The following is a 14,851-nucleotide window of genomic DNA, read 5'->3' as shown; positions in this document are numbered from 1 at the left end:
CAGCACCACTGTCTAATTCCAATCAATGCAAGTCATCAGAATCAGGTAATACACCAACTTATATTCTTGTCTTCATGAAAGAAAGGAATCTATGTGTGTTAAACATGCTTGTATTATCATTAAACACCATTAACTTGTTAACAAAAATGTCTCTTTCATAAATAAATAAATATAAATTATAAATAGGAATGAGGTAGATCTCCTCGACTTGGTCAATTGAAAAGTAGCTCGCCTGCAGAAAAAGTGTGAGCGCCCCTGCTCTACGTATACCATTATGGTTTTGGATGGGGACATTGTGATATATATCTTACCGGAAAAATCATTGGATTATTCATCCTCCTGCAGCAGCTGTTTAAAAGGCAGCTGTGAGCTTGGCTCCTCTGTTCTCTCTGAGACACTGCGTGTTCACCGCAGCCATCCGACCTCGAGGTGTGTCTTTACAATCGGAAAGACGTGCCCTAAACACTGCCCCAGGGAGGCGTTCGGGTGGCATCCTGACCAGATGCCCGAACCACCTCATCTGGCTCCTCTCCATGTGGAGGAGCAGCGGCTTTACTTTGAGTTCCTCCCGGATGGCAGAGCTTCTCACCCTATCTCTAAGGAAGAGACCTGGAAACTCCTTCGGGCCGCTTGTACCCGTGATCTTATCCTTTCGGTCATGACCCAAAGCTCATGACCATAGGTGAGGATGGGAACATAGATCGACCGGTAAATTGAGAGCTTTGCCTTCCGGCTCAGCTCCTTCTTCACCACAACGGATCGATACAGCGTCCGCATTACTGAAGACGCCGCACCGATCCGCCTGTCGATCTCACGATCCACTCTTCCCTCACTCGTGAACAAGACTCCGATGTACTGGTGCTCCTCCACTTGGGGCAGGGTCTCCTCCCCAGCCCGGAGACGGCACTCCATCCTTTCCTGGGCGAGAACCATGAAGAGAGACCCGAAAATAATACGTTACAGTAGTCGAGGCGAGACGTAACAAACGCATGGATAATGATCTCAGCGTCTTTAGTGGACAGAATGGAGCGAATTTTAGCGATATTACGGAGATGAAAGAAGGCCGTTTTAGTAACGCTTTTAATGTGTGCCTCAAAGGAGAGAGTTGGGTCGAAGATAATACCCAGATTCTTTACCGAGTCGCCTTGTTTAATTGTTTGGTTGTCAAATGTTAGAGTTGTATTATTAAATAGAGTTCTGTGTCCAGCAGGACCGATAATCAGCATTTCCGTTTTTTTGGCGTTGAGTTGCAAAAAGTTAGCGGACATCCATTGTTTAATTTCATTAAGACACGCCTCCAGCTGACTACAATCCGGCGTGTTGGTCAGCTTTAGGGGCATGTAGAGTTGGGTGTCATCAGCATAACAGTGAAAGCTAACACCGTATTTGCGTATGATGTCACCTAGCGGCAGCATGTAGATGCTGAAGAGTGCAGGGCCAAGGACCGAACCCTGGGGAACTCCACACGTTACCTTAACGTAGTCCGAGGTCACATTGTTATGGGAGACACACTGCATCCTATCAGTAAGATAAGAGTTAAACCAAGACAGGGCTAAGTCTGACATACCAATTCGTATTTTGATACGTTCTAATAAAATATTATGATCATGCACCCTTCGAGAGTATAGAGCTGGTCCACAGTTCCACGACCAGGATGAAAACCACACTGTTTCTCTTGAATCCGAGGTTCGACTATCCGGCGTAGTGCACCTGAGTAGACCTCAGGAAGGCCGAGGAGTGTGATCCCACAATAGTTGGAGCACACCCTTCGGTTCCCCTTCTTAAATAGAGGAACCACCACCCTGGTCTGCCAATCCAGAGGTACCGCCCTTGATGTCCACGCTGGTACAATTGGTACAGTTTCGATTCAGATATAAAAGATACCCCTCTCTACTTTTTTTTAGCATTTGAATGATTGATTGTTACTTGTCCCCCTAATTCTTGCATGATGTTTTTCTGTATGTAGTTCGTGTTCAAGTCAGAGGCCCACGGCTTCAGGACGGTGCACGAGGAGTTGGCCAAAGGCATGACCTTTGACCTGAAGAGCAACGAGCACGCGGCAGTGAGGAACGTGTTGAAGGTAAGTCCCGAGAATGTAGTTGTGCGTAAGATACGCCGACAATAATGCCGTTGTGTGACGTCTTCCAGTTTTCTTGGTTCTTCCTGGAACTGATCGTCAAGTCCATGGCGCAACATTTGGTTGACTCCGACAAAGTGAAGGTAAAATGAAAAAAACAAATACATGCACATTAAAGGCCTACTGAAATGAGATTTTCTTATTCAAACGGGTCCATTTTACGTGTCATACTTGATCATTTCGCCACATTGCCATATTTCTTGCTGGAAGGATTTAGTAGAGAACATCGACGATAAAGTTTGCAACTTCTGGTCGCTAATAAAAAAGCCTTGCCTGTACGGCAAGTAGCAGACGATGTGCGTGTGACGTCACGGGTTGTGGAGCCCCTCACATCCTCACATTGTTTACAATAATGGCCACCAGCGGCTAGAGCGATTCGGACCGAGAAATCGACAATCCATCCATCCATTTTCTACCGCGTATTCCCTTTCGGGGTCGCGGGGGGCGCTGGCGCCTATCTCAGCTACAATCGGGCGGAAGGCAGGGTACACCCTGGACAAGTCGCCACCTCATCGCAGGGCCAACACAGATAGACAGACAACATTCACACACTAGGGACCATTTAGTGTTGCCAATCAACCTATCCCCAGGTGCATGTTTTTGGAAGTGGGAGGAAGCCGGAGTACCCGGAGGGAACCCACGCATTCACGGGGAGAACATGCAAACTCCACACAGAAAGATCCCGAGCCTGGATTTGAACCCAGGACTGCAGGAACTTCGTATTGTGAGGCAGACGCACTAACCCCTCTGCCACCGTGAAGCCCAGAAATCGACAATTTCCCCATTAATTTGAGCGAGGATGAAAGATTCGTGGATGAGGATAGTGAGAGTGAAGGACTAGAAGAAAAAAAAGAGGGCAGTTGGAGCGATTCAGATGTTATTAGACACATTTACTAGGATAATTCTGGAAAATCCCTTATCTGCTTATCAATCAATCAATGTTTATTTATATAGCCCCAAATCACAAATGTCTCAAAGGACTGCACAAATCATTACGGCGTGGCGCAGTGGGAGAGTGGCCGTGCGCAACCCGAGGGTCACTGGTTCAAATCCCACCTAGTACCAACCTCGTCACGTCCGTTGTGTCCTGAGCAAGAAACTTCACCCTTGCTCCTGATGGGTGCTGGTTGGCGCCTTGCATGGCAGCTCCCTCCATCAGTGTGTGAATGGGTAAATGTGGAAGTAGTGTCAAAGCGCTTTGAGTACCTTGAAGGTAGAAAAGCGCTATACAAGTACAACCCATTTGTTTATTTTATTCATTACGACTACAACATCCTCGGAAGAACCCACAAAAGGGCAAGGAAAACTCACACCCAGTGGGCAGGGAGAATTCACATTCAGTGGGACGCCTTATTGTGTTACTAGTGTTTTAGTAAGATTATATAGTCATACCTCAAAGTCGGAGGGGTGTGGTGACCGCCAGTGTCTCTGAGGGAAGCCACGTTTCTCGACGAGGCGAAGCGAAGGCAGCCGTTGGGGCCGGGCTTAGCTTTTTTTCCCCTTCCTCTACGGTGGAAGCATCACACGTTCGGGGGCGGCCGGTCGGAGGAGGCAAAAGAGTCCGCAGCTGCCTCTTTGACAGGTGCACGAGGAACGACGCGAGCTCCGCTCATGTCTACGGTAAGAGCCGACTTATTACCACAATTTTCTCACCGAAACCTGCCGGTTGACACGTGATAGAGAACCATGTCCGCTTGAGCGCTCTGTTCCATAGTAAAGCTTCACCTTCGGGAATGTAAACAAGGAAACCCCGGCTGTGTTTGTGTCGCTAAAGGCGGCCGCAATACACCGCTTCCCACCTACATCTTTCTTCTTTGACGTCTCCATTATTAATTGGACAAATTGCAAAAGATTCAGCAACACAGATGTCCAGAATACTGTGTAATTATGCGATTAAAGCAGACTACTAACAAAATGTCCTCTACAATCCGAGACGTCACGCGCACGCGTCATCATACCGACGTTTTCAACAGGATACTTTGCGCGAAATTTAAAATTGCAATTTAATAAACTAAAGCGGCCGTATTGGCATGTGTTGCAATGTTAATATTTCATCATTGATATATAAACTATCAGACTGCGTGGTCGCTAGTAGTGGCTTTCAGTAGGCCTTTAAACATGTTCATATACAGCACATGAAGAGTAACATTAGGTTATTTTCCGGTATTGTCAGCTTCCAAGGCCGCAGCGATTCCCCTCGTCCTACCAGAGCCGGCTGGAGACCCTGGTGGAGACGGTGTCCGACCACATCTTCTGGAAGAACAAAGACCTGGCAGAGGAGTCACGCAGCGCCAACTCAGCAGTGGCAGCTTTTGTCAAGGTAGATACTTTGGATTTGGATTCAACACACACAGCTTCATGAACTCCAGGTCGATACACTCACTGGCCACAACATTAGGTACACCTGCACAACCTGTACAACTATTCACTGATAAGGAGGCAGTAACTTATGTTGAGTATGCAAAACACTTGGTAACAGCATGGATCACCCCTCAAATATTGTGTTTGAAATGGTGTTTTAAATCTTTACATGGTTCACAAATTAGTGTTCAAGACAGTATGTTTTATTTATCAACTATTGAATATCAGAGACAGTAAAAGGGGATTACTTCAACCTGGCCTTTAAACTTCATAAACAACAAACATGTTGTCTCTCCTGCATAAAATATTGTATGGGGCGGTATAGCTCGGTTGGTAGAGCGGCCGTGCCAGCAACTTGAGGGTTGCAGGTTCGATTCCCGCTTTCGCCATCCTAGCCACTGCCGTTGTGTCCTTGGGCAAGGCACTTTGCCCACCTGCTCCCAGTGCCACCCACACTGGTTTAAATGGAACTTAGATACTGGGTTTCACTATGTAAAGCGCTTTGAGTCACTAGAGAAAAGCGCTATGTAAATATAGTTCACTTCACTTGCACGCACCTCCGGGTTCTTTGGACATGATAGACTTGAAGGTTTTGTGATTTGGTTCACTTTGCAATAAACTGATTGCTCTGCTTTTCAGCAATCGCCTCTCGTGACGGTCTCGCTCTTCGCGTTGCTTTTCAGCCAACCGCTCTCTTCTCCGTCTCCGTTTCCGTCTCGCTCTCACTCTTCGCGTTGCTTTTCAGCCAACCGCTCTCTTCTTCGTCTACATTTCCGTCCTGCTCTGGCTCGTGCTTGGGTTTTCTCTATAATATCCCATCCATCCATCCATTTTCTACCGTTTATTCCCTTTCGGGGTCGCGGGGGGCGCTGGCGCCTATCTCAGCTACAATCGGGCGGAAGGCGGGGTACACCCTGGACAAGTCGCCACCTCATCGCAGGGCCAACACAGACAACATTCACACACTAGGGCCAATTTAGTGTTGCCAATCAACCTATCCCCAGGTGCATGTCTTTGGAGGTGGGAGGAAGCCGGAGTACCCGGAGGGAACCCACGCATTCACGGGGAGAACATGCAAACTCCACACAGAAAGATCCTCAGCCTGGAATTGAACCCAGGACTGCAGGACCTTCGTATTGTGAGGCAGACGCACTAACCCCTCTGCCACCGTGAAGCCCCTCTTCAATATCAACAACTCCAACTTCTCCAACCATTTCCTTCCCGGCTGCTGCCCTTTTTATAGAGTGACAGGTGACCAGATAAACGCGCCCAGGTGGGCCCCGGCACACCCCGCCTCGCTGCAGGTCCGCAGGCCACGCCCCCTCACAGAGCCCAATAGTAAATTCTTACTGTATATCTTAAAAAGATCCTACACTTCAGAATCTTATCAATCAATCAATCAATCAATGTTTATTTATATAGCCCCAAATCACAAATGTCTCAAAGGACTGCACAAATCATTACGACTACAACATCCTCGGAAGAACCCACAAAAGGGCAAGGAAAACTCACACCCAGTGGGCAGGGAGAATTCACATCCAGTGGGACGCCAGTGACAATGCTGACTATGAGAAACCTTGGAGAGGACCTCAGATGTGGGCAACCCCCCCCCCCCCTCTAGGGGACCGAAAGCAATGGATGTCGAGCGGGTCTAACATGATACTGTGAAAGTTCAATCCATAGTGGCTCCAAGACAGCAGTGAGAGTCCCGTCCACAGGAAACCATCTCAAGCGGATCAGCAGCGTAGAGATGTCCCCAACCGATACAGGCGAGCGGTCCATCCTGGGTCCCGACGAGCGGTCCATCCTGGGTCTCGACTCTGGACAGTCAGTACTTCATCCATGGTCATCGGACCGGACCCCCTCCACAAGGGAGGGGGGGACATAGGAGAAAGAAAAGAAGCGGCAGATCAACTGGTCTAAAAAGGAGGTCTATTTAAAGGCTAGAGTATACTGATGAGTTTTAAGATGAGACTTAAATCTTACCTTTTTTCTAAGTTCCATTTAGAAACGCATTGTTCTTAAAAAGGTGCACAGTTTGGTGCTTCACAGTCAAATGTTTTCGCATCCATTCAGCAATATCGTTTGACTGGTCCTCATTTTTTACCTGCAGCGTTGCATCACCCTGATGGACAGAGGTTTCACCTTCAAAGTGATCAGCAACTACATCAGCATGATCCCTGGAACTGGCAGCAAGGTAGAAACTCTACCCGCAGTATACATGTCCAAAGAAATTCCTCAATGAATCCTTCTCGCATTTTATCCAGGTGTTGTGCGAGCTGAAGTTTGAGTTCCTGCGAGAAGTGTGTAACCACGAGCACTACATTCCCCTCAGCTTGCCCCTGCCCTCCGCTCGCATCACAGGTAAGAGTTGTCCTTTCTCTGTGTTGGTAGTCATGCGCCGAGTCTGTCGCTTGCTGTCATTTGTCTGTTATGGTAACAAGTTCTCTCTTTTTTTTTTTTTTTTTTTACTCCGTCACCTTTGTCTTAATTTATGTGTCCATATCAGACCATGCATCCCCAGAGCCACAAAGCACTCATGGTAAATATGTGCACACCTGTTTGTGTGTGCAGTCATCAGTAATGAAACAATGCTTGCTAAAAATGGCATCAACAACGGATACATGGACTTCATTGGACGTGTGTTCTTTTGTTTTGTTTATGCATTGTAGCCTCGGTGCCTGAGTACAACCTGACAGGAGAGTTCTGCAGGAAACACTTCATGACAGGCCTCTTACTGCGAGAACTCGGGCTGGCCCTGCAGGACGAGCAGGACCTCAGGCACCTGGCTTTGGCCACTCTGAAGACCCTCATGGCCAAGCACTCACTGGATGCCCGCTACGCCACCAAGGTGGATAAAACACCACAAACCAAAAAGCATCACTTGATGAAACGTGACCTGACGTAGTACCCAGACTGACCCGTGTATAGCAGCATTATACCACCGTGCATATTTAGTCACTTACACATACAGTGGAAACTTTATTTAGAACTTATATGATTCTTGAACATGGGTCGTAAACCGAAAGGTTTTTATAGTAAAGCAGATCTCCCCATAACAACAATCAATGTAAACATGCATGATTGGTTCTGGCCTCGACAAAAATCAATTTCTTTAGTAAAAAACTGCCCAATTTTGAAGACACTATAATGTGTGTGTGTGTGTATGTGTGTATGGGTGTGTGTATATATAAATATATATATATATAAATTTTTTGAAGTGTATATATATATATATGTATATATATATATATATATATGTATATATATATATATATGTATAAACATACATATATATACACATACATATATATACATGTGTATGTATGTGTATATATATATGGATATATGTGTGTGTGTGTATAGGTGTATTTATGTGTGTATTTGTGTGTGTATATATATATATATATATATATATATATATATATATATATATACATATATCCATCCATTTTCTACTGCTTATTCCCTTTTGGGGTCGCGGGGGGCGCTGGCGCCTATTTCAGCTACAATCGGGCGGAATATATGTTTGTAAATGTGTATATATGTGTATTTATGTATATATATATATATATATATATGTGTGCATACGTGTGTATATATATATATGCATGTATATATGCATACATATATATATATATGCATACGTGTATATATATACATTTATACGTGTATATATATACATATATATATGTATGTATACGTATGTATATATATATGTATGTATACGTATGTATGTATATATATATGTATGTATACGTGTATATATATATATATATATATATATATATATATATATACATGTATACGTATATATGTATGTATACGTATATATATGTATGTATACGTATGTATGTATACGTATGTATATATATATGTATGTATGTATATATATATATATATATATATATATATATATATATATATATATATATCTGATCTTGAATGGGATTGTGCTAAAAATTGTAATTTCCCCTCGGGGATTAATAAAGTATGTCTGATTCTGATATATATGTACATATATATATATATGTATGTATGTATGTATGTATACACATATATGTCAATACATATATGTGTATATATGTATATACATATATATGTATGTATGTATACATCTATCCATCTACCTATATATATATATATATATATATATATATACATGGTACTTTGATATTTATATCTGTGTTCCAATGGGTCAAATGCAGAGAATAATTTCGCCACATTTAGTATGTGTGTGACAATCATTGGTTCTTTAACTTTAACTTTAATAAGTGTTTGATGAGCACCCCTAAACTTTCTCAGCCACTCGCGCCAGGTCTTCTGAAACATGTTGCAGGCATCAAATTCCAAATGAGCTAATATTAGCAAAAAATAACAACGTTTTCCAGTTCGAACGTTAAGTATCTTGTCTTTGGAGTCCGCTCAATTGAATATAAGTTGAATAGGATTTGCAAGTCATTGTATTCTGTTTTTATTTACCATTTACACAACGTGCCAACTTCACTGGTTTGGGGTTTTGTAATTAGGCGCTTCCAAAAAAGCATATAAAATGCAATGAACATGCAAACAGTTAGATTATGATACATATTTCCAGTTCCTCATTCCAACATATATGACTCAAGGTGATGAATTATAACCCTAAGAATTATTTGCAACAGTCTCAACATGTGTTTTTTTTTCTTCATCTTCTGTTCAGGAGAAGCAAGCAAGAATAGCATCCCTCTATCTTCCTCTGTACGGTCTGATTCTGGACAACATGCCTCGCTTCTTCCTCAGGGACCACTTCCCCATTTACCTAACCTCCAGTGATCAGGTAGAAGACAGCATTCCAACCTGTTGGAAGCAAACTCGGATAAACGTCAAATTGCTACTGACTCCCAGGGCTCTCGAGACGACCTTAGCGTGGGAGGTGGAGTGGTTGGCGGTGCGCTTCCCGCCGTCACTCGCCACGGCAACTCGGTAGATGCCTCCTTTTCCAAAGAGGTGCTCAACTCCATCACAGGTAGCGTGCGGTACATTTTTTTTTTTTTTTTAGTGGGGGGGAAAAAAAGCAAATGAGGTCACCGACACTAACCCCGCTCTTCTACTAGCCTTTTCATCCTTGACAGTTGCTACGGGCAAGCAGGCCGACTCTCGGGGCTCCCTAATCAGCGTGGACTCCAACCCCAGCAACAGTGACAGGAACAGTGACAAGATGGATGGCTACGAGAAGGTAAAGAAAAAGTAACCAAAGTGACATTGCACACTAACAAAATGTTGGGTTAAAAAAATAACCCAATTTTCATCCCAAACTGCTGGTTCAGAAAAGGACGAACCCCTTAAAGGTCTACGGAAGTGAGGTTTTCTTATTTAAACGGGGATAGCAGGTCCATTTTATATGTCATACTTGATCATTTCGCAATGTGAAGTGAATTATATTTATATAGCGCTTTTCTCAAGTGACTCAAAGCGCTTTACATAGTGACACCCAATATCTAAGTCACATTTAAACCAGTGTGGGTGGCACTGGGAGCAGGTGGGTAAAGTGTCTTGCCCAAGGACACAAGGGCAGTAACTAGGATGGCACAAGTGGGAATCGAACCTGCAACCCTCAAGTTGCTGGCACGGCCACTCTACCAACCGAGCTATGCCGTCCCAATATTGCGATATTGCCATATTTTTGCAGAAAGGATTTAGTAGAGAACATCGTTGATAAAGTTTGCAAATTTTGGTCGCTAATAAAAAAGCCTTGCCTGTACCGGAAGTAGCAGACGATGTGCACGTGACGTCACTGGTGGTATAGCTCCTCACATCCCCACATTGTTTACAATCATGGCCACCAGCAGCTAGAGCGATTCAGACCGAGAAAGCGACGATTCCCCCATTAATTTGAGCGAGGATGAAAGATTCATGGATGAGAAAATTTAGAGTGAAGTGAATTGTGAAGTGAATTATATTTATATAGCGCTTTTCTCAAGTGACTCAAAGCGCTTTACATAGTGAAACCCAATATCTAAGTTACATCTAAACCAGTGTGGGTGGCACTGGGAGCAGGTGGGTAAAGTGTCTTGCCCAAGGACACAACGGCAGTGACTAGGATGGCGGAAGCGGGAATCGAACCTGCAACCCTCAAGTTGCTGGCACGGCCACTCTACCAAAACGAGCTATGCCGTCCCAATATTGCGATATTGCCATATTTTTGCTGAAAGGATTTAGTAGAGAACATCGTTGATAAAGTTTGCAATTTTTGGTCGCTAATAAAAAAGCCTTGCCTGTACCGGAAGTAGCAGACGATGTGCACGTGACGTCACTGGTGGTATAGCTCCTCACATCCCCACATTGTTTACAATCATGGCCACCAGCAGCTAGAGCGATTCGGACCGAGAAAGCGACGATTTCCCCATTAATTTGAGCGAGGATGAAAGATTCATGGATGAGAAAATTTAGAGTGAAGTGAATTGTGAAGTGAATTATATTTATATAGCGCTTTTCTCTAGTGACTCAAAGCGCTTTACATAGTGAAACCCAATATCTAAGTTACATCTAAACCAGTGTGGGTGCCACTGGGAGCAGGTGGGTAAAGTGTCTTGCCCAAGGACACAACGGCAGTAACTAGGATGGCACAAGTGGGAATCGAACCTGCAACCCTCAAGTTGCTGGCACGGCCACTCTACCAACCGAGCTATGCCGTCCCAATATTGCGATATTGCCATATTTTTGCTGAAAGGATTTAGTAGAGAACATCGTTGATAAAGTTTGCAAATTTTGGTCGCTAATAAAAAAGCCTTGCCTGTACCGGAAGTAGCAGACGATGTGCGCGTGACATCACAGGTTGTGGAGCTCCTCACATCTGAACATCGTTTACAATCATGGCCACCAGCAGCGTGAGCGATTCAGACCGAGAAAGCGACGATTTCCCCATTAATTTGAGCGAGGATGAAAGATTCATGGATGAGAAAATTTAGAGTGAAGTGAATTGTGAAGTGAATCATATTTATATAGCGCTTTTCTCTAGTGACTCAAAGCGCTTTACATAGTGACACCCAATATCTAAGTTACATTTAAACCAGTGTGGGTGGCACTGGGAGCAGGTGGGTAAAGTGTCTTGCCCAAGGACACAACGGCAGTAACTAGGATGGCACAAGTGGGAATCGAACCTGCAACCCTCAAGTTGCTGGCACGGCCACTCTACCAACCGAGCTATGCCGTCCCAATATTGCGATATTGCCATATTTTTGCTGAAAGGATTTAGTAGAGAACATCGTTGATAAAGTTTGCAAATTTTGGTCGCTAATAAAAAAGCCTTGCCTGTACCGGAAGTAGAAGACGATGTGCGCGTGACATCACAGGTTGTGGAGCTCCTCACATCCCCACATTGTTTACAATCATGGCCACCAGCAGCTAGAGCGATTCGGACCGAGAAAGCGACGATTTCCCCATTAATTTGAGCGAGGATGAAAGATTCATGGATGAGAAAATTTAGAGTGAAGTGAATTGTGAAGTGAATTATATTTATATAGCGCTTTTCTCCAGTGACTCAAAGCGCTTTACATAGTGACACCCAATATCTAAGTTCCATTTAAACCAGTGTGGGTGGCACTGGGAGCAGGTGGGTAAAGTGTCTTGCCCAAGGACACAACGGCAGTGACTAGGATGGCACAAGTGGGAATCGAACCTGCAACCCTCAAGTTGCTGGCACGGCCACTCTACCAACCGAGCTATGCCGTCCCAATATTGCGATATTGCCATATTTTTGCTGAAAGGATTTAGTAGAGAACATCGTTGATAAAGTTTGCAAATTTTGGTCGCTAATAAAAAAGCCTTGCCTGTACCGGAAGTAGCAGACGATGTGTGCGTGACGTCACAGGTTGTGGAGCTCCTCACATCCTCACATCGTTTACAATCATGGCCACCAGCAGCGTGAGCGATTCAGACCGAGAAAGCGACGATTTCCCCATTAATTTGAGCGAGGATGAAAGATTCATGGATGAGAAAATTTAGAGTGAAGTGAATTGTGAAGTGAATTATATTTATATAGCGCTTTTCTCTAGTGACTCAAAGCGCTTTACATAGTGAAACCCAATATCTAAGTTACATCTAAACCAGTGTGGGTGGCACTGGGAGCAGGTGGGTAAAGTGTCTTGCCCAAGGACACAACGGCAGTGACTAGGATGGCGGAAGCGGGAATCGAACCTGCAACCCTCAAGTTGCTGGCACGGCCACTCTACCAACCGAGCTATGCCGTCCCAATATTGCGATATTGCCATATTTTTGCTGAAAGGATTTAGTCGAGAACATCGTTGATAAAGTTTGCAAATTTTGGTCGCTAATAAAAAAGCCTTGCCTGTACCGGAAGTAGCAGACGATGTGCGCGTGACGTCACTGGTTGTGGAGCTCCTCACATCCCCACATTGTTTACAATCATGGCCACCAGCAGCTAGAGCGATTCGGACCGAGAAAGCAACGATTTCCCCATTAACTTGAGCGAGGATGAAATATTCATGGATGAGGATAGTGAGAGTGAAGGACTAGAAGAAAAAAAAAAAAGAAATGGCTTGCTCTTCATAAAAATGAATCCAAAATTTAACCCAACAATCACAACTCATAAATTGGGTTATCAAAACAACCCAGCATTTTTTTTTTTTACTGTGTGAGTAATATTACATACTGATGGCAACAATACGATCTTTGTGTTGGCAGTTCGCTCGGCCTCAGTCCCTCATTGGCTACGGTTCTCGCTGTGACAAGCTGGACCAGGCGGAGACCCGAAGCCTCCTCATGTGCTTCTTACACATCATGAAAACCATATCTGAAGGTAAAGAACCAAACAAAAATGTCATTGAGATTTTTGCCAACTGGTTTGGTCTAGAAACCAGTCAAGGAGTGTTTGCTGAATGATATTACCTGAATAACGTCTACCGGTGGGTCTAATTTTTTTCACTTGAAATTGTTTTAGTAATGTCATAGCATCTTTCAATAAAATAATGACTTTTCTCATAGAGCGGGGGTTGGCAACCCGCGGCTCTAGAGCCACATAGCGTGCGGTACATTTTCAAAAATGTATGAAAAATGGAAAAAGATAAAGGGAGAAAATATATTTGTTGTTTTAATATAGTTTCTGTAGGAGGACAAACATGACACAAACCTCCCTAATTGTTATAAAGCACACTGTATTAAAAATGCTTCACTGATTGAAGTATTTGACGTTTTGTCCTACTAATTTTGTCGGTCTTTGAACTCACCGTGGTTTGTTCGATCGCGAGCTACCAGTGGACCGCGGGGGGTGTGTCAGTCCATCTCCAGCCAGGCTTTTAAATAAAAAAGACCTAAAAATGAGTGTTCATCAATCTTCACCAAGACGTCACTTAAATGACATTCACGGTACCGGAGGGTCTTGTGAGATGACGCTGGCTGCTGCAAGATCATTATTATGAAAATATGACCAAGAGGAAGGCGAGAAACACTTTTTATTTCAACAGACTCTCGCGCCGTCCCTTCCGTCAAAACTCTAAAGGCCGACTGCACATTTCCTATCTTCACAATAAAAGCCCTGCTTCATGCTGCCTGCGCTAACTAAATACAGAGTCTCGGAAAACTGGCGTGCACAAGCGATCCCTCAGAAAGCTGGCGTGCACATCACTTGTGCACGCCAGCTTTCCGAGACTCTTATTTTGTTAGCGCAGGCAGCATGAAGCAGGGCTTTTATTGTGAAGATAGGAAATGTGCAGTCGGCCTTTAGAGTTTTGACGGAAGTCTGTTGAAATAAAAAGTGTTTCTCGCCTTCCTCTCTGTCATTTTTTCATAATAATGAACTGGCAGCAGCCAGCGTCATCTCACAAGACCCTCGGGTGCCGTGAATGTCAATCAAGCAAGCTACGGAATTTGCCGCCAATGTTTTTCTTGTAAAGTGTATGGAAGCTGGATGAATGAGATGCCAAAAACCAACCACTTTCATGTGGTATTGTACAGAAAGGACCACTTTTTTTTCTCCTCCATTTGAAAATGTGGGCGTTATCATCATTACTGTCTGATTCCAATCAATGCAAGTCATCAGAATCAGGTAATACACCAACTTATATTCTTGTCTTCGTGAAAGAAAGACATCTATATGTGTTACACATGCTTGTATTATCATTAAACACATTTAACTTGTTTACAAAAATGTCTCTTTCATAAATAAATAAATATAAATGATATATATAAATGAGGTAGATCCCCTCGAGTTGGTCAATTGAAAAGTAGCTCGCCTGCAGAAAAAGTGTGGGCACCCCTGATCCAACATAATAGTGAGAGTCCAGTCCATAGTGGATCTAACATAATAGTGAGAGTCCAGTCCATAGTGGGTCTAACATAATAGTGAGAGTCCAGTCC

General features: G+C 43.9%; 1 protein-coding gene across 7 annotated transcripts in view; it reads left to right on the top strand.

Moving 5' to 3' along the window:
* Positions 1-14,851, top strand: part of dock10 (dedicator of cytokinesis 10) — a 329,003-nt gene that overhangs the window by 219,507 nt on the left and 94,645 nt on the right. For 6 of the 7 annotated variants that reach the window (XM_061878559.1, XM_061878562.1, XM_061878563.1 and 3 more), the window contains 11 exons: positions 1,967-2,080; positions 2,149-2,220; positions 4,311-4,457; positions 6,612-6,695; positions 6,766-6,862; positions 7,008-7,040; positions 7,171-7,349; positions 9,198-9,314; positions 9,383-9,503; positions 9,592-9,713; positions 13,181-13,295. In XM_061878559.1, the coding sequence (XP_061734543.1) occupies positions 1,967-2,080; positions 2,149-2,220; positions 4,311-4,457; positions 6,612-6,695; positions 6,766-6,862; positions 7,008-7,040; positions 7,171-7,349; positions 9,198-9,314; positions 9,383-9,503; positions 9,592-9,713; positions 13,181-13,295 (1,201 nt within the window). The remainder of the gene's footprint in view (positions 1-1,966; positions 2,081-2,148; positions 2,221-4,310; positions 4,458-6,611; positions 6,696-6,765; positions 6,863-7,007; positions 7,041-7,170; positions 7,350-9,197; positions 9,315-9,382; positions 9,504-9,591; positions 9,714-13,180; positions 13,296-14,851) is intronic. The other variant, XM_061878558.1, reaches the window with a different exon arrangement.

The sequence above is a fragment of the Nerophis ophidion genome, linkage group LG18 (assembly GCF_033978795.1).
Source record: "Nerophis ophidion isolate RoL-2023_Sa linkage group LG18, RoL_Noph_v1.0, whole genome shotgun sequence".
NCBI classification, from domain to species: domain Eukaryota; kingdom Metazoa; phylum Chordata; class Actinopteri; order Syngnathiformes; family Syngnathidae; genus Nerophis; species Nerophis ophidion.
The sequence above is the reverse complement of the archived record's forward strand: the minus strand, read 5'-3'. Positions and strand labels throughout refer to the sequence as shown.